General features: G+C 46.7%; 1 protein-coding gene across 1 annotated transcript in view; it reads left to right on the top strand.

Annotated features, from left to right (window-relative positions):
• JAK3 (Janus kinase 3) overlaps window positions 1–24,174 on the top strand; it is a 712,213-nt gene that overhangs the window by 208,309 nt on the left and 479,730 nt on the right. The window contains exon 8 of the mRNA XM_077253311.1: window positions 16,880–17,037. Within this exon, the coding sequence (XP_077109426.1) occupies window positions 16,880–17,037 (158 nt within the window). The remainder of the gene's footprint in view (window positions 1–16,879; window positions 17,038–24,174) is intronic.

Here is a 24,174-nt window from a genome sequence, read left to right as displayed (position 1 = left end):
TCATTCTTACTTAATCATGACTGACTGATCGCCAGCCCTGTCCTCATCAACACCCACACCTGTGTTAATGGATCAATCACTACAACGATGTTAGCTGCTCCTTTTAAGGCAGGACTGCAATGATGTTGAAATGTGTTTTGGGGGTTAAAGTTCATTTTCTGGGCAAATATTGACTTTGCAAGTACAGTAATTGCTGTTAAGCTGATCACTCTGACATTCAGGAGTATAGGCAAATTGCCATTAGAAAAAATGAAGCAGTAGACTTTGGAAAAATTAATATTTGTCTCATTCTCAAAATTTTTGTCCATGACTGTATAGTTTAAAGATATCCATAGTAGAGACAGTGGACTATTTCCAACTAATATTTACTTTGCTGAATGTCTGGCACCATATTTGTGAGGATTTCATCATTATTAGAGATGAGCGAACATTGTCGGCTCCCTCCTTATATGGCAAGCTATAGCACTCTCCATGCATGTGTTGTGACAGTGACACAGACACGACACATGCAGCTGCGGCGCCGCGCAGCTGATAATCGGGAGCGCTCCAGTCATCCGGGTTCCCGATGCAGCTTCTTCGGTAAGGCCGGCGTCACACTGGCGTTTTAAACGTCCAAGTGCAATGCGATAAAAAATCGCATTGCACTCGGACCAATGTTAAGCTATGGGGCAGCTCCCACCAGCCGACTTTTTGTCGGCCGTTTTCCTTGGTCTGAGACAATTGCAGCATGCTGCGATTGTCTCGGACCAAGGAAAACTCTTGGCTCACTTGAACCCATATAAGCCTATGGGTGCAAGTGAGACAACGCACATCACTTGGATATCATCTGAGTGATGTGCGTTATAAGCGGACCCCAGCAATGGAGGAGGTGGAGAAATTCATTTCTCCGCCTCCTCCGCAGCTGTGCTCCGATCCTTCCTGTGCAAGAGAATCGGAGCACAGATGCATGACACTCGGCTTCTGCTTTGCTGCAAGCAGGACCCGAGTGTTCATTAGCATATCGCATCCGATGAGCTCGCATCGGATGCAATATGCCAGTGTGACGCCAGCCTAAGTGCTATAGCTTGCCGAATAAGGAGGGAGCCAACGATGTTCACTTATCTCTAATCATTATACAACCTTGCCAAAAGGAAGTCTGAGCACAATGAAATATATTACATTTCCTTCTTTAAATATCAACCTCAGTGCTGACTAGCACTTATAGCACATGCTTATTTAATGTGTGACTACGGCCTGGTGCAAATGACCGCATAAATACATGTGCCATCCGGGTCTGTAAAATGCTGGTGTGATTGGCTTCATGTGTTTGTCCATATTGTGGATGGGTCTAAGAGCTGTATTCTATTTCTTATACTGTAGTGCTTTGTAAAATGGACACAATGGCTTCAATTGGCTTTGTGCTGTCCGTGTGTGAGCCGTGACACAAATTTACAGTACATGAAACAAGAACAAGCTCATCTGAGCAAGCCCTATCTATGTATTATATTGAGCAAGGCCTGTGGAACGCCCACCAGGGCCGTGGGGTTACTCGGTATCAGGTCCGGTACTTAAGGGGACGTGTCACGGTGGCGACCCAGTCCGTGGCCCTGGGCGCCCATGTAAAAGGGATATTGATTTAAATTTATGTTCGTGACACCACCTGTGGTATTCGATCAGTAGGGACCGATGCTGCTTAAAGGGGTCCTCTGGTCTAGCTGATGTTATGGCAGCTAGATGGTATAACTTTCCACAGGTGAAGCAGGTCCCCAGGGCTCCCGGTGTATAGGTTAAGATGGTGAGAAATGCAGTGAAGAACGAGGACATAGGTTTGCAGTCTCTTTACCTGGTTTACTGTAGCTTCAGGCAACAGCAGTCCAGGGCACCAGACAACAGGTACACGCAGGGTCCGGCCGGCTTGGAAGCGACTAGGTGGAGGTAAAAGCTTTCCCCAAAGCACGGTGGTGTTGTGGTCCCTTACTGCCTAAGGCTTCTAATAAGGTCCTCACAGTTCCTCTCTGTCCTCCATATAGGTTAGGACGCAACCCGTATGACAGGTGAACTGGGCCTTTTTACAGGGTCTCTATAATGACCCGGTCCCTATATTTATCACTGTGTCTCCTGGGTATCAAGACAGATAGGTGACTTACAATCCAGCTGTCCTGCCGGTTTCAGCCATGCTACTTTAGAGTTCAGCATGGCCATGGTCTTCCGGCTACCGGAATCTGCGCTAGCCAGGGAGGTAGCCACTTCACTGCTCTGCTGCACTGGTATTATTCTCCTGTGCTTTCTCTCTCCTGCACTCTTTCTACAAGTTGTTTGTTCCTTCTGTTCTCTTTCTCCAGGAGCTGTAGTACCTCAGACTACACGGCTCCTTCAGACCTTCCGACACTCTATATCTGTCTGCTCTCTTCTCTGTCCTCTGACAGAATGCTCTGAACTCTCTTTCCCTCCAGACCAGAATGTATTTATAGGGGAGTTCACCCTAAACCAGGTTTAGAGTTCCCCCTTCTGGCCTGGAGTATGAACGTGTTGTATGTAAGTGATTACCTGGTGAAAGTTATCCTTCATCTCTTCCAGTCGTGACATCACTCTCCCCAAGGGGAAAGCAATGCCACTATGTCCCTGGGGAGTCACACCTGCATGTCTAGTTGTCACATTACTGCATGTATGCAGATCACATAATACGCTTCCAGTGACCAGTGATGGCATCAGAGAATCTTGATAGTGGAGCGCCCCCAGTAGGGCAGTGGGGTACTCGGAGCCGGGTCCTTCGGTTCTCAGCGGGGATGTCACGGTGGCTGACCCGGTCTGTGGCCCTAGGGGCATCCTTATTGGGAAGGGAAAGGTCTTTAAAGGGATAGTGTTCGTGATGCCACCTGTGGTATTCGGTCAGGGTGACCGACGCTGCTTAGGGGTCCGCTGGGGTGGTGTTATGGCAGCTAGATGGTAGACCTTTCCACAGGTGAAGTATGCCCCCAGGGCTTTCCAGTGTGTAGATGGTGGATGGTGTGAGGCGCGGTGAAGAACGAGGACACAAGGTTGCAGTCTCTTTACCTTTTACTGGAGGCTTCAGCATCCACAGTCCAGGGTACAGACCACAGGGTAGGCAGAGTCCAGCCGGTCCGAAGGCAAATCCAGAGTCCCCTTATCCAGGTGGAAATCAGTAGCCTTCCTACTAGCGCCTGTGTGTTGTAGTACCTCCCTGCTGAGCTTCTCAGTAAGGTCCTCACAACTCTTGTAGATGTTCTAGATGTTATTTCTTCCTCTCTGTCCCCCAGATGGTGTGGATAGGACAAACCCATATGACTGATGGCCTGAGGCTTGTTTATAGGGACTCTAGAGATGCCCCGACCCCCACAATTTGCCACTGTGTCTTCTCAGGTATTAAGGTCAGGCAGCCAACTTGGAATTAACTATCCTGCCGGTCTCTGAAGTAATGGATAGAGTCAATTACTCCCTCGGTGTTCCGGCCACTGGCTACGCGCCTCAGAAGGAGGCAGCCTATTTCAGGGCACAACTCCTCCTGGTGATTTCTCCTTGTGCTGTGACTTCGTTTCTCACCCTCTACAATACAGTTCTCTTTGTGTCCTTTCTTAGGATGCTGCCACACGTGGGGCAGGCGCAGCTCCGTGTCTTTCTGTCGCGCTAGGCCTCTGTCAGGATCCCATCCCTGACAGGGACCCTCTGTCTGCAGCTCAGATGTTCCTCCTTTCCCCCTGTCTGCCTGACAGGTCTTGCCTGGGCAAAGCCCAGCCAGCATCTCACTAACTTTCTATCCAGCCCACCAGTTTTACCCTTCTGTGAGGAGTGCCCTAATAGATAGGACAAGGCTCCTCCTGGTGGTCTGGAGTGTGAAGTGTAGTGTATGGTTTGTGATACCTGGTAGGAAGATCTCCTTTAATGCCATCAGACATAGTATCACTCCCCCTGGTGGAAGAACAACATTACTGCAATGACCAGGACTCTGGGGCGCTGCACTAGCACTCAGCAAAGATTCTCAATTCTGCAGTCACATAGACTGACCGCAGACTTGAAACCCAAGACTGATAACCCATTTATAGAAAGCTGACCTCATTTTCAAGGCTGTGCAAATTTTAAATAATCTTGCAATCTGTTTAATACAGATTTCAAACACTGGTATAGTTTTTGAATTTTAGAAGTTTGTACCAAGTTTGAAGTCCAGTGGGTGGTTTCACTCTATAATTAGCAGCATTCCCCGTATGAGTTTGTAAACAGGAACAGCTTCTGTTACCAAGTAGAACCATCCACTGGACTCCTATCCTCAAAATGAGTAGGCATAAAAAAAGAAGTAAAAATATATGAGTTCAATTGATTTTTTTTTCATAAAAAGCTTTGCATATGTGATGCAGGTGTCTGGATGCAACGAGCCAAAATCATGAGGCGGAAACAGCTATTTTTATACATCAGTAACTTTTAAACAATTAGTGTTAGTAGCTATGCAATTTAACAGTTGAGAGAATAACAACAGGTTTAGAATAAACGAGAAAGTCTTTCACTACTTAAGGTTAGTTTCCTTTTCACAAAGGTGGTGCGCCCAGTCTTGGGAGTTACCATGTGAGTTCTCACTCAAAGCTCTGGCCCTAGTGGAGGTCACACTGATTTCCTGGTAGGCCGCAAGTCTCTTCCTGAAGTAGTCTGTTAAAGCCCATTGTGCCTCCCGCACACCAACCAGCACCCTCCCAACCTGTACTACTAATCCCAGCCAACCCTGTTATCGTAGAGGATAGCAGGAAGTGATGGCGCTGCTCACTGACACTGTCCCTCCACAATCACAGGCAAACCTCTTGTCGCAGTCTATGCATGGCTCTTCTTGTCCTGACCACCAGCAATGGTCTCTCATGCTTGGGGTAGAGAGGACTGGGCCTCAGCTCTTGACAGGCGTAGCCGGGCCTCAAAGGCTTGACCAGCACAGGGTGCAGATCCGGGCTCTGACCAGCATAAGTATTACTTGGGGATATCTTCTGGGGGAATCAGGTCCTTGCCAGGTGGTGACCCGTACCTAGATGGCACAGACTTCCCGCTGAGGCCTGTCACATTGGTTTCAGTGGTGTCTCTGGAGAACACTGCCCCGCTCTCTTCCCTAGCGCGAAATCTCCTCATGGTTGGGTGCACAGGGCTTTTATATCAGGGAAGTCCTTCCTGTGAGTCACCTGATCCAGTCCAGCACACAAGGTGGTTCCCCCTGAAAATCTTCCAACACCCTTTGGTTTTGCTTGATTTCGGCTGACCAGCAGATGGCAGTCTCTCATCATTGGTGACACATCCTGCACAAGTTCTCCAGACACACAGATAGATACAAAAACAGACAGGCACACACAGATACAAAGATAGACAGACACAAAGACAGAAAGAAACACACACAAATAGATACACAGACAGACATGCACCATGCAGATACAAAGACAGAAAGACACACACAGATAGATACACAGAACAGGATCCTGTGGTGGCAACACAGTCATATGACCAGCCACATGATCATGATGTCACCAAAGGGCCTGAAGTCCCAAAGAGTACAAAACCTGTGGTGACATCACTGTCACATGACCAGTTACATGATCATGATGTTACCAAAGGTCCTGGAGCAGTCTCCATATAGAAAGCTACACCAAGAATGCTACTATCAGTGTAGCTCCTGCTGTAGACGGTGGGGGCCCCAATGGTGTGGGGACCCTATGCAATTACTCAGTTTCCCTCTGATGGCCCTGCACAGCTGAATTCAATGTTTAGTGGTGATGCCAAGCACTGCACATCAGCCCCAAATCAAGAGAATATGACTTGATCTGCAGAACCCAACAGCAGCCACTATATAGTGAAAGGTCCTACAAAGAGATGGCTTAATGTATGGCACTTCCAAATGTATACTAAACCAAAACAAAGCAAGGAAGCATAAGCCAAATGTAATAAAACACAAAATTCTTTATTCATAAATGATTCTAAAAAATAGGATAAAAATAGAGAAAAAAATGCTGCCTACCAAAGGCATATACCAGTTCCTAGTATGTATCAGAAAAATCACAAAGGAACACTCAGAAACTTTTCCAATATAGGATATACTGATCAAATAATGTATTCATACATATAGTAGGAGTAAACACTCCTAAAGACTAGGTGATTTTCTATAAATCTTATAATCAGCATGAACAGGTTATATCAGTAATGTAATAGAGGCTATATCCTACTGGTACTATTAATAGAAGCTGCTAGATATATATATAAAAGGTTATGTATGTAATTAGCATAAATTGCATAAGGTGCCTAGTGCTTACATATAAATGTGTCTAATCAAGTTACATAAAGTGCCTAGTGCATGTAAATAAATGTGTCAAAAACAGACTACAACAGCCACATGGATATTCATGGAAAATCAGTATAAATACTGTATAATCCCAGGGACCAATATCCCATGCAGTATATAGCACAGTAAGGCATTAATGCAAAGTACCAGCAAAGGTGGATAAAATATAAAGGTTAGGAGAGACGTTATATGACCTGGTGGAGGCAGTGCAGATCCATGATGCGCATTTCGCATATTGCTTCTTCCTTGAGGGGGTTCCTGTTTAAATTGATGTGCCTGTGGTGCTAATGTAGTATTGTTTAAAGCTTTGGTGGCTGCGGTTAAACATGGCACTCCCGCCGATGGCCTGAGCGTGACATCACCCTTCAGAGGTGAGGAATGTGGTTTTCCACTCATCCCCCTCCCGTATACGGATAAGATTGTATGCCCCTCAGAGATCCAATTTGGAAAACCACTTGGCCCCAGACAATTGGTTATATAAATCAAGGATAAGTGGGAGGGGGTAAGTATTCCTCACAGTAATTTTATTTAACTCTTGGAAATCGAGGCATGGACGCAAACCACCATCTTCTTTTTTACAAAAAAGAACTCTCCCGCCATAGGAGACACTGAGGGGCGAATATGCCCTTTACGGAGACTCTCAGAGATGTATTCTTTCATGGTGGCTCACTCAGGACCAGACAGATTATACAAACGGGCCTTGGGCAATTTAGCATCGGGAATAAGGTCAACAGTACAATCAAATTGGCGGTGTGGTGGTAAAATCTCAGCCTCTTTTTTGGAGAACACATCCTCAAAGTCCTTCAGGTATTCCGGAATACCCTCCAGACTGATGGATGACATAGATATAGTATTAAGATAATTTTCAGAACAATTATGTCCCCACTTAAAAATATCCCGGGACCCCCAGTCAATAATCGGGTTATGCAGTAGTAACCAAGGAAACCCTAACACCAGACCAGCAGGGAGATTATCCAAGACAAAACATGACATACACTCCTGGTGTAGGGCCCCCACCTTGAGAATAAATTCTTCAGAAAAAAATGGACACCATCCTTGGTGAGGGGTATAGAATCAATGGCCACAATCTTTATGGGAGTCTCCAACCTAATTGCCCCTAACTTACAGCTGGGCACTAGTGATGAGCGAGTGTACTCGTTGCTAGGGTTTTCCCGAGCACGCTCGGGTGGTCTCCGAGTATTTGTGACTGCTCGGAGATTTAGTTTTTGTTGACACAGCTGCATGATTTACGGCTGCTAGCCAGCTTGAGTACATGTGGGGATTGCCTGGTTGCTAGGGAATCCCCACATGTATTCAAGCTGTCTATCAGCTGTAAATCATGCAGCTGAGGCAATGAAAACTAAATCTCCGAGCACTTACAAATACTTGGAGATCACCCGAGCGTGCTCGGGAAAATCCAAGCAATGAGTATACTCATTGAGTATGTTAAGTTCTTTATATGACTTAATGATTGTTACATACGATATGACCTGGTAGTGTGCATCTAATATTGCATCTATAATTGTTTATAGATTTCTCCAGTTCCTGCCAGTCCATATGCTTGATATATTTGCAAGTTACTGCAGATGGATGAGTTTTGTGTGCAGGTCTCTGCAGTTTTAATTCACTGTAGTACATAAGCTCTTATTGTTGATAAACTGGTTAGTGTTTGCTGCGATTTTATTATTATTTTTGTTGTTTATTCATATAGTGCTATTTTATTCCACAACGCTGATTTTATCCCATGAAAGGGCGAAGATGTCCAAAGGGTGAAGACGTCCTTGAGTAAAGCTGGATTTAAAAAGCTTGCCAACACCTCAGATTGTGAAGAAGATATCCAACAGGAGAAATGTCTGAAAATGAGGACCACATAAGTGATGGGGAAAGTGATTACAAGAATTCTGATTCTGAAGTTGAATCTGTTAAAGGGACTCTGTCACCTGAATTTGGAGGGAACAATTTTCAGCCACAGGGGCGGGGTTTTCGGGTGTTTGATTCACCCTTTCCTTACCCGCTCGCTGCATGCTGGCTGCAATATTGGATTGAAGTTCATTCTCTGTCCTCCATAGTACATGCCTGTACAAGGCAATCTTGCCTTACGCCTGAGATAACTTTCGGAAATGGGTGCTGACACGGCGTACCTTGACAAGTAGATCTGGCAAGTTAGGGTATGTTTTTAAAAACTGCTCTACAAACAAGTTCAGTGCATGGAACGTGTTACAGCTTGCCGAGGTTTAAAGCCGCCACCAAGTTATGCCCATTATGGCACATGACCAGATCTGGTTGGAGGTTCAGCTGGGAGAGCCACTGATCGGTGTGATCTTTTATCCCTTTCAACAGCTCTGCTACGTTGTGAGCTCCATCATCTAAACAGATGAGCTTCAGCAGAGCATGCTGCTGTTTTGCCAAGGCAGTGCTGCAGAGCTCCCAGCTGGGGAGTGACGAGTACCATGGGTCTGCCACCGCCAAGAGGTCGCACCAAGACTTAGCTCCCACAAGATGAAATGGCAACATTTCCAGGTCTAGCAATCTGGCAATATGGGTGTTTAGTGTTTGGACCTGTTTGGATATTTCTGCTTCCAGGGACAACTGAACACTTCACTGGGACAATGAACTGGACATGGTTGCTGACTGTTGTGCAAAAATTGAGGTCTTTGGTATTAATTCAACTCGCCGTGTTTGGAGGAAGAGAAATGCTGCCTATGACCCAAAGAACACTGTCTCCACTGTCAAGCATGGAGGTGGAAGCATTATGTTTTGGGGTGTTTCTCTGCTAAGGGCACAGGACTACTTCCCCCCATCAATGGGAGAATGGATGTAGCCATGTGTCATAAAGTCCTGAGTGTCAACCTCATTCCCTCCACCAGGATATTAAAAATGGGTCGTGGCTAGGTCTTCCAGCAAGAAAATGACCCAAAACAAACAGCCAAGGCAACAAAGGAGTAGCTCAAAAAGAAACACATTAAGGTTATGGAGTGGCCTAGCCAGTCTCGAGACCTTAATCCCATAGAAAACTTATAGAGGGAGTTGAAGCTCCGAGTTGCCAAGCGACTGTTAGGCGCCGGGATTCACCCTCTGCACAGAGTAGATCCTAAGCCTTACCTGTATTTGCGGTCTCTCATTCTGCTTTGACAACTGCGGGTGCTGCTGAGCATAGACGTTGGTCCCTGTTGTGAATTAGACTTTTTTGGCTCCCTCTTGTGGTCACTAGTGGTATGACTCTGAGATTGTCTTTCCCTAGTTTGGCACCCACCTGGGTCGTTAGTCCAGGGGTGTTGCTATATGAACTTCCTGAATTCTTAGTCTGGTGCCTGGCATCGTTGTAATCAGTCCTTTCTGTTTGCTCCTGTCTGCTGGTCCTGGTTCATGCAAAATTAAGCTAAGTCCTGCTTCCTTGTTTTTTGGTTATTTGTATTGCTCTTATTTTTGTCCAGCTCGTACTAAATGTGATTCCTGATTTTGCTGGAAGCTCTAGGGGGCTGGTATTCTCCCCCCGGGCCGTTAGACGGTTCGGGGGTTCTTGAATATCCAGCGTGGATATTTTTGATAGGGTTTTTGCTGACCGTATAAGTCATCTTACTATATTCTGCTATTAGTCAGTGGGCCTCTCTTTGCTAAATACCTAGTTCATTCTTACGTTTGTCTTTTCTTCTTACCTCACCGTTATTATTTGTTGGGGGCTTGTATCCAACTTTTGGGGTCTTTTCTCTGGAGGCAAGAAAGGTCTATCTTTTCCCTTCTAGGGTTAGTTAGTTCTCCGGCTGGCGCGAGACGTCTAGAACTGCTGCTATTTGTGGTGCTAGGATTAGCTATACGGTCAGCCCAGTTACCACTGCCCTATGAGCTGGTTTTTTGTGTTTGCAGACTTGGTATTTATTGCAGAGACCCTCTGCCATTGGGGTCATAACAGTATGCCAGGCCAAAGTTGAATGTTTAATGCATTGCAGAAGTGGGATAATAAGAAAGAAAATTCTGAGTTTTTTTTTTTTTTTTTTCCTCTCTTTCTTCCTCCCCTTTACCTCTGAGTGGCTTAAGCTTGCTGCAGACATGAATGTCCAGACTCTGATTACAAGTGTGGACCAGCTTGCTGCTCGTGTGCAGGGCATACAAGATTTTGTTACCAGTAGTCCTATGTCTGAACCTAAAATACCTATTCCTGAACTGTTCTCTGGAGATCGATTTAAGTTTAGGAATTTCAGGAATAATTGTAAATTGTTTCTTTCTCTGAGACCCCGTTCGTCTGGAGACTCAGCTCAGCAAGTTAAAATTGTTATCTCATTCTTGCGGGGCGACCCTCAGGATTGGGCTTTCTCGCTAGCGCCAGGAGATCCGGCATTGGCGAATATTGATGCGTTTTTTCTGGCGCTCGGATTGCTTTACGAGGAACCCAATCTTAAAATTCAGGCAGAAAAAGCCTTGCTGGCTATTTCTCAGGGCCAGGATGAAGCTGAAGTGTATTGCCAAAAATTTCGGAAATGGTCCGTGCTTACTCAGTGGAATGAGTGTGCTCTGGCCGCAAATTTCAGAAATGGCCTTTCTGAAGCCATTAAGAATGTGATGGTGGGTTTCTCCATTCCTACAAGTCTGAATGATTCCATGGCGCTGGCTATTCAAATTGACCGGCGTTTGCGGGAGCGTAAAACTGCTAATCCTCTGGTGGTGTTGTCTGAACAAACACCTGATTTAATGCAATGTGATAGAATTCAGACTAGAAATGAATGGAAAACTGCATTTAATATGCCCGAAGGTCATTTTGAGTACTTGGTGATGCCTTTTGGGCTCTCTAATGCTCCTTCAGTGTTTCAGTCCTTTATGCATGATATTTTCCGGATGTTTCTGGATAAATTTATGATTGTTTATCTGGATGATATTCTGGTTTTTTCTGATGATTGGGACTCGCATGTAGAGCAGGTCAGGATGGTGTTTCAGGTTTTGCGTGAGAATGCTTTGTTTGTTAAGGGCTCAAAGTGTCTCTTTGGAGTACAGAAGGTTCCCTTTTTGGGTTTTATTTTCTCCCCTTCTGCGGTGGAGATGGACCCAGTCAAGGTCCGAGCTATTCATGATTGGACTCAACCCACGTCAGTTAAGAGTCTTCAGAAGTTCTTGGGCTTTGCTAACTTCTACCGTCGTTTTATCGCTAATTTTTCTAGCGTTGTTAAACCTTTGACGGATATGACCAAGAAAGGTTCTGATGTGGCTAACTGGGCTCCTGCGGCCGTGGAGGCTTTCCAGGAGTTGAAGCGCCGGTTTACTTCAGCGCCTGTTTTGTGCCAGCCTGATGTCTCACTTCCCTTTCAGGTTGAAGTGGATGCTTCTGAGATTGGGGCAGGGGCCGTTTTGTCGCAGAGAGGCCCTGGTTGCTCTGTAATGAGACCATGTGCTTTTTTCTCTAGGAAGTTTTCGCCTGCTGAGCGGAATTATGATGTTGGCAATCGGGAGTTGCTGGCCATGAAGTGGGCATTTGAGGAGTGGCGTCATTGGCTCGAGGGTGCTAAGTATCGTGTGGTGGTCTTGACTGATCACAAAAATCTGATGTATCTCGAGTCTGCTAAACGCCTGAATCCTAGACAGGCCCGTTGGTCATTGTTTTTCTCCTGTTTTGACTTCGTGGTCTCGTATTTACCAGGTTCAAAGAATGTGAAGGCTGATGCTCTTTCAAGGAGCTTTGTGCCTGACTCTCCTGGAGTCGCAGAACCAGTTGGTATTCTTAAAGAGGGAGTAATCTTGTCAGCCATTTCTCCGGATTTGCGACGTGTGTTGCAGAGATTTCAGGCTGGTAGACCTGACTCTTGTCCACCTGACAGACTGTTTGTTCCTGTTAAATGGACCAGCAGAGTCATTTCCGAGGTTCATTCCTCGGTGTTGGCAGGGCATCCGGGAATTTTTGGCACCAGAGATTTGGTGGCTAGGTTCTTTTGGTGGCCTTCCTTGTCGCGGGATGTGCGGTCATTTGTGCAGTCCTGTGGGACTTGTGCTCGAGCTAAGCCTTGCTGTTCTCGTGCCAGCGGGTTGCTCTTGCCCTTGCCTGTCCCGAAGAGGCCTTGGACACACATTTCCATGGATTTCATTTCAGATCTTCCGGTGTCTCAGGGCATGTCTGTCATCTGGGTGGTATGTGATCGCTTTTCCAAGATGGTCCATTTGGTATCTTTGCCTAAGCTGCCTTCCTCTTCCGATCTGGTTCCTTTGTTCTTTCAGAATGTGGTTCGTTTACACGGCATTCCTGAGAATATCGTGTCTGACAGAGGATCCCAGTTTGTTTCCAGGTTCTGGCGATCCTTTTGTGCTAAGATGGGCATTGATTTGTCGTTTTCGTCTGCCTTTCATCCTCAGACTAATGGACAAATGGAGCGAACTAATCAAACTTTGGAGGCTTATTTGAGGTGTTTTGTTTCTGCGGATCAGGATGATTGGGTGGCCTTCTTGCCGTTGGCTGAGTTTGCCCTTAATAATCGGGCTAGTTCCGCTACTTTGGTCTCGCCATTTTTCTGCAACTCTGGTTTCCATCCTCGTTTTTCCTCGGGACATGTGGAGCCTTCTGACTGTCCTGGGGTAGATTCTGTGGTGGATAGGTTGCAGCAGATTTGGAATCATGTGGTGGACAACTTGAAGTTGTCACAGGAGAAGGCTCAGTGTTTTGCCAACCGCCACCGCGGTGTGGGTCCCCGACTTCGTGTTGGGGATTTGGTATGGCTGTCTTCTCGATTTGTTCCTATGAAGGTCTCCTCTCCTAAATTTAAGCCTCGCTTCATCGGTCCTTACAAGATATTGGAAATCCTTAATCCTGTGTCCTTTCGCTTGGATCTTCCGGTGTCATTTGCCATTCACAACGTGTTCCATAGGTCTTTGTTGCGGCGGTACGTTGTACCTGTGGTTCTTTCTGTTGAGCCTCCTGCTCCGGTGTTGGTTGAGGGCGAGTTGGAGTACGTGGTGGAGAAAATCTTGGATTCTCGTCTCTCTAGACGGAGGCTTCAGTATCTGGTCAAGTGGAAGGGCTATGGTCAGGAGGATAATTCCTGGGTGGTTGCCTCTGATGTGCATGCGGCCGATTTAGTTAGTGCCTTTCTCGCTGCTCATCCTGATCGCCCTGGTGGTCTTGGTGAGGGTTCGGTGACCCCTCCTTAAAGGGGGGGTACTGTTGTGAATTAGACTTTTTTGGCTCCCTCTTGTGGTCACTAGTGGTATGACTCTGAGATTGTCTTTCCCTAGTTTGGCACCCACCTGGGTCGTTAGTCCAGGGGTGTTGCTATATGAACTTCTTGAATTCTTAGTCTGGTGCCTGCCATCGTTGTAATCAGTCCTTTCTGTTTGCTCCTGTCTGCTGGTCCTGGTTCATGCAAAATTAAGCTAAGTCCTGCTTCCTTGTTTTTTGGTTATTTGTATTGCTCTTATTTTTGTCCAGCTTGTACTAAATGTGATTCCTGATTTTGCTGGAAGCTCTAGGGGGCTGGTATTCTCCCCCCGGGCCATTAGACGGTTCGGGGGTTCTTGAATATCCAGCGTGGATATTTTTGATAGGGTTTTTGCTGACCGTATAAGTCATCTTACTATATTCTGCTATTAGTCAGTGGGCCTCTCTTTGCTAAATACCTAGTTCATTCTTACGTTTGTCTTTTCTTCTTACCTCACCGTTATTATTTGTTGGGGGCTTGTATCCAACTTTTGGGGTCTTTTCTCTGGAGGCAAGAAAGGTCTATCTTTTCCCTTCTAGGGTTAGTTAGTTCTCCGGCTGGCGCGAGACGTCTAGAACCAACGTAGGCACGTTCCCCGGCTGCTGCTATTTGTGGTGCTAGGATTAGCTATACGGTCAGCCCAGTTACCACTGCCCTATGAGCTGGTTTTTTGTGTTTGCAGACTTGGTATTTATTGCAGAGACCCTCTGCCATCGGGGTCATAACAGGTCCCAGCGTCTTGCTTAGGCTTGTGCTATTCGTCTGGTTACTGCTAGCTCTTCAGCCAAGCTTATGGAAACCAGCGGTAGTAAGTGACGAGTTAACACTCGGGAGACTAAGTCCAGAAATCACCCTACTGAGCATGCTCGTGATGTGGCGACTTCTCATTCGTGGTCGGTCGTCAGCTGCTCTGATAATGTGGCAGCTCCTGATTGGTCCATGGGCAAGGTTCTGTCCGACTGGACTTGAGCAGCACGTATTAAATTTTTTCAGAGGCGCACGCCGGTTTGCTAGTATCAACCTAATCTCATGTGTGAGTGTACTTTGCAACTGTGTGTTCTGCATGTGCTCAGGGTCGGCTGATAGCCATTAGAATTCCGGCACCTCCTGAGAGGAGTTTGGTCGTATGGATTCAGGGCTGGCGTATAGCCACTAGAACTCCGGCACCTCCAGAGAGGAGTTATTTGAGTGCTGTTACTGGCTGTCTGACCACTGTTCCTACCAGCTCCATTGGTGAGCTTCAATCCTCTGTAAAGTTAACAGGGATCGTGTCTAGTGCCATATCTTCCGTTGCTGTATGCGAGTGACATGGCTCTATTGCTGAGCCTCTGCTTCATTGCTGTGTGCGATTTACATGGCTCTATTGCAGAGCATCAGCTTCGTTACTGTGTGCAAGTGACACTACTCAATGTGCTGCTCATTGAGTGACTTTTAACTCAGTGCGAGCAAGCAATCGCTCACTGCATTCTCCACCATTGTTCACATTACCTGCAGTTTTACATCTCTGTACGGTGGACCCCGGGTTGCGATTGTACTTCTTCATTAAATCAATTTAGTGCAATCCGCCAACCCTAACAGCGACAGCCTCAAAATCTTAATGATTTAGAGAAGATCTGCAAAGAGGAGTGGACCAAAATTCCTCCTGACATGTGCGCAAACCTTGTCAACTGCAAAAACTTCTGACTGCTGTGCTTGCCAATAAGGGTTTTGCCACCAAGTATTAAGTCTTGTTTGCCAGTGGGATCAAATGTTTATTTCTCACTGCAAAATGCAAATAAATTTATAGAATTTATGCAATGTGATTTTCTGGATTTTATTTTTGATATTCTATCTCTCAATGTTAAAATTAAACTACCCTTAAAATTATAAACTGGTCATGTCTTTGTCAATGGGCAAATTTACAAAATCATCAAGGGATCAAATACTCAACTATAAGCCGACCCAAGTATAAGCCGACCCCCTTAATTTTGCCACAAAAAACTGGGAAAACTTTATGACTCGAGTATAAGCCTAGGGTGGAAAATGCAGCAGCTACCAGTAAATGTCAAAAGTAAAAATAGATACCAATAAAAGTAAAATTAATTGAGACATCAGTAGGTTAAGTGTTTTTGAATATCCATATTGAATCAGGAGCCCCATATAATGCTCCATAAAGTTTATGATGTCCCCATAAGATGCTCCATAATAAAATATCCCCATATAATCCTGCAAAAAGGTTAATAATGGCCCCATAAGATGCTCCTTAGGCACATGTGCCCAATATAATGCTGCACAAATGTTGATTATGGCCCCATAAGATGCTCCATAAAGATTTTTGCCCCATATAGTGCTGCACAAACATTGATTATGGCCCCATAAGATGCTCCATAAAGATCTTTGCCCCATATAATCCTGCACAAACGTTGATTATGGCCCCATAAGATGCTCCATACAGACACTTGCCCCATTTGCTGTTGCTGCGATAACAAAAAAATCACATACTCACCTCTCCGTCGCTCAGGCCCCCGGCACTTTCAATATTCACCTGCTCCTCGTTCCGGCTCCACTCCATCTTCAGCTTCTTCTGCACTGACGTTCAGGCAGAGGGCACGCACTAAACACATCATTGCACCCTCTGACCTGGGCGTCACTGCAGAAGATACTGAAGATGGAGCGGCACCGGAACCAGGAAAGGTGAATATCGCGCAGCGCTGCGCTCCCCTCCCCATTATACTCACCTGCTCCTGGCGCGGTGCAGTCCCTGCATCCCCGGCGCCGCAGCTTCTTCCTGTATTGAGCGGTCACCATTACCGCTCATTACAGTAATGAATATGCGTCTCCACTCCTATGGGAGGGGGAGCCGCATATTCATTACTGTAATGAGCGGTACCATGTGACCGCTCAGTACAGAAATAAGCTGCGGCGCCGGGGAAGCAGGGTCCTGCAGGGACCGCGGCAGGAGTAGGTGAGTATAATTAGACAGCTGCCACTCCCCCTCCCCTGCCGACCCCTGGGTATGTCGAGTATAAGCCGAGAGGGGGACTTTCAACCCCAAAAAATGGGCTGAAAATCTCGGCTTATACTCGAGTATATACGGTATTTATCCCACTGTAGATAGTAAAGCTTGTAAAAGGTAAAGCATTACAGGCTTCTTTCTTCATAAATTATGCCAGCATTTACACAGTTTTCATATAAAAAATACTGGATGCAATAATGCACATAACTGAATTAATTGTATTCCTTTCTATCTTATTCTGATAGGCTAGCAGATCAGTTTTAAGCCAAAATGCAAGAAGTATGAGAAAAGCACCATTTGCAAACTGTATTACAAAGAAATAGAATCACTAGTAATTGTTTAGAAATCAATCTGCCATTTTCAATTACAAGTTTTTGTTACTAGTCCTTTAATACCTGCTTATTTATTCCTAAGGAGTCACAGTTCCGAATGTTAAGGGATGCGCTTTCTTTTGTGTCTCTGGTCGATGGATATTACCGGTTAACTACAGACTCTCAGCATTATTTTTGTGAGGAAGTTGCTCCACCAAGATTGCGGTGGAATTTGGATAATCAGTGTCATGGTCCAATCACGTGAGTTATTAATAATGATAATGAACATTTATTTCTTCATATACTGTAGAATTACTTATGAATATTGGAGTTTAATTTAAAGTTGTTTCTTCAATACCTACCTTTTATGTTTTCTGTATTTACAAACACTATAATTAAATTGATAATGTGATAAATAGTCCATCTGCAAATCACTTGATTTAAAAGTAATTGTTGCTAGGTTTAACACTGCGTTTTATCTACTGCAGATCTACGAGTTGTTTAATTGTATAACCCTGCCCACACCACTGACTGACAGTTTTCAGTGTACACTATGCATAGGCAGAAAGCTGCCAATGAGTGGTGTAGATGTGTTGTACAGAGCACATAAATATTAAGAACTACGTGATAGCAGGTTTATTAGTCCTAGTTAATCTCCTGCTGATAAAATATTGATTTATGAAAACTACAGCAAGCAACTCAGTAAGTGACACATTGCTGGAATCAAAGTCACTGTCTTTACATTATGCTGCTCTCACAATAGGTGACAAAAACATGGTGACAGATTCACTATAAAAACCACTTTAGATTGTTTCATCCTCGAAAAAAAGATATCTCTGTTTTTTTTTCTAACTTGCTGTGTACTGCATGTTGTGAAGTACAGCTGCTTTTCACAAAATTCTCAATGATTGTGGAGCCTACTGAAACAGACTAAGGGGACTTTGCAGGTGTTTTTAGTAAATATTCTATTTTACTGAGATAATGACTAGGGTTGAGCGAAACGGATCGGACAAATTCAAAAATCGCCGACTTTCGGCAAAGTCTGGTTTCATGAAACCCGACCCGATCCTAGTGTGGTATCGGCCATGAGGTCGGCGATCTTCGTGCCAAAGTCGAGTTTCATATGACGCTTTCAGCGCCATTTTTCAGCCAATGAAGGAGGACGCAGAGTGTGGGCAGCGTGATGACATAGGTCTCGGTCCCCACCATCTTAGAGAAGAGCATGACAGTGATTGACTTGATTTCTGCGGTGTCACAGGGGCTATAAAGGGGCGTTCCCGCCGACCGCCATCTTACTTCTGCCGATCTTAGCATAGGGAGAGGTTGCTGCAGCTTCATCAGAAGAAGGGACATAGTTAGGGAGGGAAGATTAACCTCCAAACCGCTTGTGCTACAGCGATTTCCACTGTCCAACACCACCTTTTTTTTGCAGGGACAGTGGAGGCTATATTTTTGTGCATCAGCTCTGTAGCTTATTAGGCTGCCTTATAAGGCTCCCTGATAGCTGCATTGCTGTTTGCACCGCTGCTGTGCAAACCAACTGCTTTTTTAAAAGCAAAAATCATGTTGCTCCTTTCTGCAGTTATCTTGTTTATTTGTCCACACTTTTGTGTGCAGCAGTCCTTTTTATTGCTGCCATACTTGTCCTGAGATCATTGTAGGGAGATAGAAATAGTACTACAGTCCTTGTATTTTTTCATATATCTTCCAGCCACTTGCTGCCACTTACATTGTGTTGTTTTATACACTGGGCCTGAGTTTTGGTTCAGTCTCCCCCCAAAAAAGTGATATTCAAATTCTCACAAAGTGGATATACTTCACTCCCGTTAGTTTGTCATATATCAGCCAGCCACTTGCTGCCACTCACATTGCGTTGTTTTATACACTGGGCCTGAGTTTGGGTTCAGTCTCCCCCCCAAAAAAGTGAGATTCAAATTCTCCCAAAGTGGAAATACCTCAGTCCTCTTAGTTTGTCGTATATCAGCCAGCCACTTGCTGCCACTCACATTGCGTTGTTTTATACACTGGGCCTGAGTTTGGGTTCAGTGTCCCCCCAAAAAAAGTGAGATTGAAATTCTCACAAAGTGGAAATATTTCAGTCCTGTTAGTTTGTCGTATATCAGCCAGCCACTTGCTGCCACTCACATTGCGCTGTTTTATACACTGGGCCTGAGTTTGGGTTCAGTCTCTCCCCAAAAAAGTGACATTCAAATTCTCACAATGTGGATATACCTCAGTCCTCTCAGTTTGTCGTATATCAGCCAGCAACCTTGCTGCCACTCACATTGCGTGGTTTTATACACTGGGCCTAGGTGGGTTCAGTCTCCCCCCAAAAAAAGTGAGATTCAAATTCTTTCAAAGTGGATATACCTCAGTCCTCTTAGTTTGTTGTATATCAGCCATCCACTTGCTGCCACTCACATTGCGTTGTTTTATACACTGGGCCTGAGTTTGGGTTCAGTCTCCCCCCCAAAAAAGTGACATTCAAATTCTAACAAAGTGGATATACCTCAGTCCTCTTAGTTTGTCGTATATCAGCCAGCCACTTGCTGCCACTCACCTTGCATTGTTTTATACACTGGGCCTGAGTTTGGGTTCAGTCTCCCCCCAAAAAAAGGGAGATTCAAATTCCCACAAAGTGGATATACTTCAGTCCCCTTAGTTTTCGTATAGCAGCCAGCCACTTGCTGCCACTCACATTGTGTTGTGTTATACACTGGGCCTGAGTTGTGGTGCTGTCTCCCCCCCAAAAAAGGGAGATTCAAATTGTCACAAAGTGGATATACCTCAGTCCTCTTAGTTTCTGGTATATCAGCCAGCCACTTGCTGCCACTCACATTGCGTTGTTTTATACACTGGGCCTGACTTTGGGTTCAGTCTCCCCCCCAAAAAAGTGAGATTCAAATTCTCCCAAAGTGGATATACCTCAGTCATCTTAGTTTGTCGTATATCAGCCAGCCACTTGCTGCCACTCACATTGCATTGTACTATATGCAGCGCCCCAGAGTCCTGGTCGTTGCAGTGCTGTGGCTTCGCCGCTAAGGGGAGCCATGGTACGTTCGATGGCACCGAAGGAGTTCCTCCAATCAGGTATCACAGACACCAATATGTTTCACAGCTGGGCCTCCGGGGGGAGCTAAGGGTGCTATTCATTAGGCCACTCCCCACCATAGTGGGTAAACTGGGGGTCAGGCAGGAAGTTAGAGAGAACGCTGACGGGATTGAACGGAGCAACACCCTGTGGCAGGGGGTGTTGTGAAGGGAGAGACTGTATGGTCTCTGCCAGGGGTGGGATCCTGGCAGAGGCTTGGCATTGAAAGAACGTAACGGGTCCGCGCAAGCTCCTGGAAGCGGCGGGACTCAAGAAAGGACTAGAAGCGAGATAGATTGTGCTGAGTGAGAAACGAGATCAAGCAGAAGGAGAATACCAGCAGGGGTTTTGTTGAAAGAGGCAGCACCCTGCTGAGGCGCAATACCGGTGGCCGGAACGCCGAGGGAGTGGATTAGAATACAGCTTCAAGTCATACTCCAAACAGCGGCAGGACAGTCGGTCTCAGGCGGGCTGTCTACCACATATCACCTATGAAGTCTTGGGGGGCAATTGCGGGAGAGGGGCGACTCTAGGGTCCCGGAAGAACTCCAGGCCTACCTGACAAACGGGTGCCATTCCAACCTGAATACAGGGAAGGGGTGGATTACAGAGGAACATCAAATCGAGTTGTGAGGGAACTTAAGAAACAGACACAACCGTTGTGGGGTTACTTTCCGTGAGCACAGCAGGGAAGGACTACAACACATAGCGCTAGAAGGAAGGCACAGATTTCCACCTGAGAGGAGAACTCTGGAGGTGCCATTGGACCGGCCGGACTTGCGTAGCCTGGTGAACCGTGTTCTGGACTGAGGACTCAGAGATCTCCAGTAAAGAGGTAAAGAGACTGCAACCTGGTGTCCTCGTTATTTACCGCGACTTACACCCCACAACCGCACCGCTACATCGCTACCATTACTACCACCTATTTCACCGGACGTCCCCCACTGACGGACAGGGCCACGGACCGGGTCTAGCCACCGTGACAACCCCGAGACTGAGAACTAGAGGCCCGGCTCCGGGTACCCCTCGGCCCTGCGGCGGTGTGGGGGTGCGCCGCAGACTTGGCGTCACGAACAGGATCTACTTAAGCCTGAAGAATCAGGTCATGTGTGCCTAGAGACTGTTATTTGTTGTGCTTGGACTGTACTTTATTACAAAGACTGTGCTGCGCCAGTTGCCGCCAAAATCCGCCGCCATTGCAGCGCTGAGGAGAGCGCAGGAAGAGAAGAGGGGCGTGGAGTGGGCGTAGACGAGCTGGAGAGCGCGAAGAATAATGGCCGCCCAGTCTAAATATTTCTGTGCAGTGAGGACGTGTCCGTCAGCAGCAGAGATCCACCTCCTAATCCTTAATGGGGGGCGGAGGCAGAGAAAACGAAACTGCTCACGCAGGAGAGAGCGGGAAAAAGACCAGGAAGCGACCCACGTGGAGGACGCTATGGCCAGCAGCTCCGAACCCGACAGCGGGGTTGAAGTGGAAGTCTCCCCTGACTACCCGGATGAGCCCAGCAGCCTGTCCTCCGTGGATAACACCAAATTCCTGAGAGCCGAGATGGAGGATTTATATAACCAGCTCCTCCAACTGCATGTAAGAGTCCAGGCCCCGCATCAGGTGGGACCGGCAGTGGATTCCCGGACATCGGAAGAACCAGCGGGACCTGTTGCGGAAAGTGGAATCGTACCAGTGGGTGAGTCCGCCGATCCTGCCCCACCAGCAGAGGGTGTGTTAGTGGGTCCCGTAGCAGCACCACCTCTCCCGGGGACCCATAGACTTCAGCGCCTGTTACCATGGGAGGAAGCCACGGGCATGGAGCACCGTATGCGAGCCCCAATCACCCCTACTCCCTTGCCGTGTGAGGTCAGCGCGGAGCGCACGGTGTGCCGCTGGGTGAACCCTGGATCCAATCTCATGGGGTTCCCCGGGGTGGAGACCCAGAAGGGAGAAATGGTACAGGCCCTAAGCTGGGAAGAATACCAGATCCAGCTAGAACAGCGGTGGCGAGAGGAAGAGGAAACACATCAGGCTAAACGGGAGGCCTACCATCAAAAAGATTTGGCGGTCAAGGACCGGGCCCGTAAGGACCCCACCACTCACCAGGCCCCGCGCAGGCAGGGCATCATCACCGTCTTTAAACTCCAAGGAGGCTGGGGCTTCATTAAAGAACCGGGGCTATACGCGGAGGTCTTTGTTAACCGACGGGATGTCGAGTCACACCTTAGAGAGGGTCACCCCGATCGAGACCTCTATCCGGGAGACAGTGTTACCTACACCCGGCATCTTGGGGAAAAGGGGTGGTTCGCTCTGAACGTCTACAAGAAAGAGAAACCAGCCCCTGTGGCCAAAGTGCCGCCGTGTGACCGATCTGTAACCACCCTGGTCGGCCCCACCTGCCTGACCACAGAACTTGCGATCTGCCACCCGATCGCCGCCACCACCGTCGTGCCTAAGGAGGTGCCCCTTCGAGTGACCGATGTTCCGGATGTACCAGCACAGAGAGAAGTGGGGACACAGACCTTGATCGCCGCGCACGACCTGGTCGTGCAACAGACCCGAACCCATGGGGTGTATCTGGCAGCGGGAGTGGACCTGAAACCTGAATTGCAGGGGTCCGCCCGCCAGGTGGCGCCTCATGGAAACTTCTGAAAGAAGAGTAAGATTTCGCTTTGTGGAAATGTAAATAGTTACTGTTTGTTCTTTTAAGTTGCTGCTAAACCTGTCCAGGGTTAATGGATCCCTTTGTTGACCCGGGATCCCCTTTGTTTGTTTTTCTTTTTCTTGAAGTTTTTGCACCAAGTTACACAAACTGCAGAAATCATGGACTGTGCATGATTCGAACTTTCTTTTGTAAATAGTTTGCACCTTCTTAAAGGTGCTCCCTACTGGTTTTAGCCAAAGACACTTTGCGAAGATATTTGCCCTATTGGTTTGAGCCAAAGACACTTTGTGAAGATACCTTTTCTACCGGTTCTAGTTAAAGACACTTTGCGAAGATACCATACCGGAACCTTTGCGTGGGCTGGTAGGCTGAGAAGACGAGCTACCTCAGAAAGACTTGGTCCCCTCTTAAAGGGGATGTGTGAAATTGAACTTGAGAAAGATACTGTTGCAGAACAGTAATGTGATAATGAAGCTTGAAAAAGAAATGTAACTGTTTTACATGCTAAGTTATATGTGTTGAATTTGTTGAAATGTGAAATCTAAATAATGTTTTGCAGAATGAAAAGATGCAGAGAGCCCGTAGGGGTAGAGATAGAGATCTGCATAGCTGAAAGTAAGGAAGTAATGATGAAGGTGAGGATAGAAGGTCAACCCTGCGTCCCCATAGAAAGTTACTTTGTTACTAAGGACAGAAAGCGAACCCGTAGGGGTTAGAGAGTGAGTCCTTAAAGGAGCCGAGTAGAGCGGGCTCAGAGTTCTTTAAACGAAAGGAATGTTATGTCTATACTATGTATAGTAGCGAAAGGCAGTAGGCCCTGGCTGAACGGGGCGGTCCTGTAAAAGAAAGGAGAGGCAGTAGGTCTGGTGCCATAGGGACAGGCGGTCCTGCAGGTTCAAAGTAGGAGAATGTGAAGTTACCTTACCCTGTAATGTGATTATAGGAAGGCCTTTGGTAAACTAAGAGTGTATGTTTCTTAAAGGCAATGTTAATTTATTGTTCCAGAATTTGCACTAAGTAGAATACCCGGTTGGGTAACAGGAGTTATGTATAGCCTGTAATTTATAATGTTGACTATGTTTGTAACGTTAAAAGTGTCCTCACCTCCCATAAAGGGAAGCCTGTTCAAGTATACTTATCGTTTTGCACTCAACAAAATTGTATGTCTTTTTGCTAATCTGTATTGTTGTTTTTCTTCCCAGTCCCGGAGTACTGTGTTTAACCAGGGGGGAGTGCAGCGCCCCAGAGTCCTGGTCGTTGCAGTGCTGTGGCTTCACCGCTAAGGGGAGCCATGGTACGTTCGATGGCACCGAAGGAGTTCCTCCAATCAGGTATCACAGACACCAATATGTTTCACAGCTGGGCCTCCGGGGGGAGCTAAGGGTGCTATTCATTAGGCCACTCCCCACCATAGTGGGTAAACTGGGGGTCAGGCAGGAAGTTAGAGAGAACGCTGACGGGATTGAACGGAGCAACACCCTGTGGCAGGGGGTGTTGTGAAGGGAGAGACTGTAGGGTCTCTGCCAGGGGTGGGATCCTGGCAGAGGCTTGGCATTGAAAGAACGTAACGGGTCCGCGCAAGCTCCTGGAAGCGGCGGGACTCAAGAAAGGACTAGAAGCGAGATAGATTGTGCTGAGTGAGAAACGAGATCA

Source organism: Ranitomeya variabilis, chromosome 1, assembly GCF_051348905.1.
Source record: "Ranitomeya variabilis isolate aRanVar5 chromosome 1, aRanVar5.hap1, whole genome shotgun sequence".
Classification (NCBI taxonomy): Eukaryota; Metazoa; Chordata; class Amphibia; order Anura; family Dendrobatidae; genus Ranitomeya; species Ranitomeya variabilis.
Note: the sequence above shows the minus strand (reverse complement) of the source record. Positions and strands in the feature narration are given on the sequence as shown.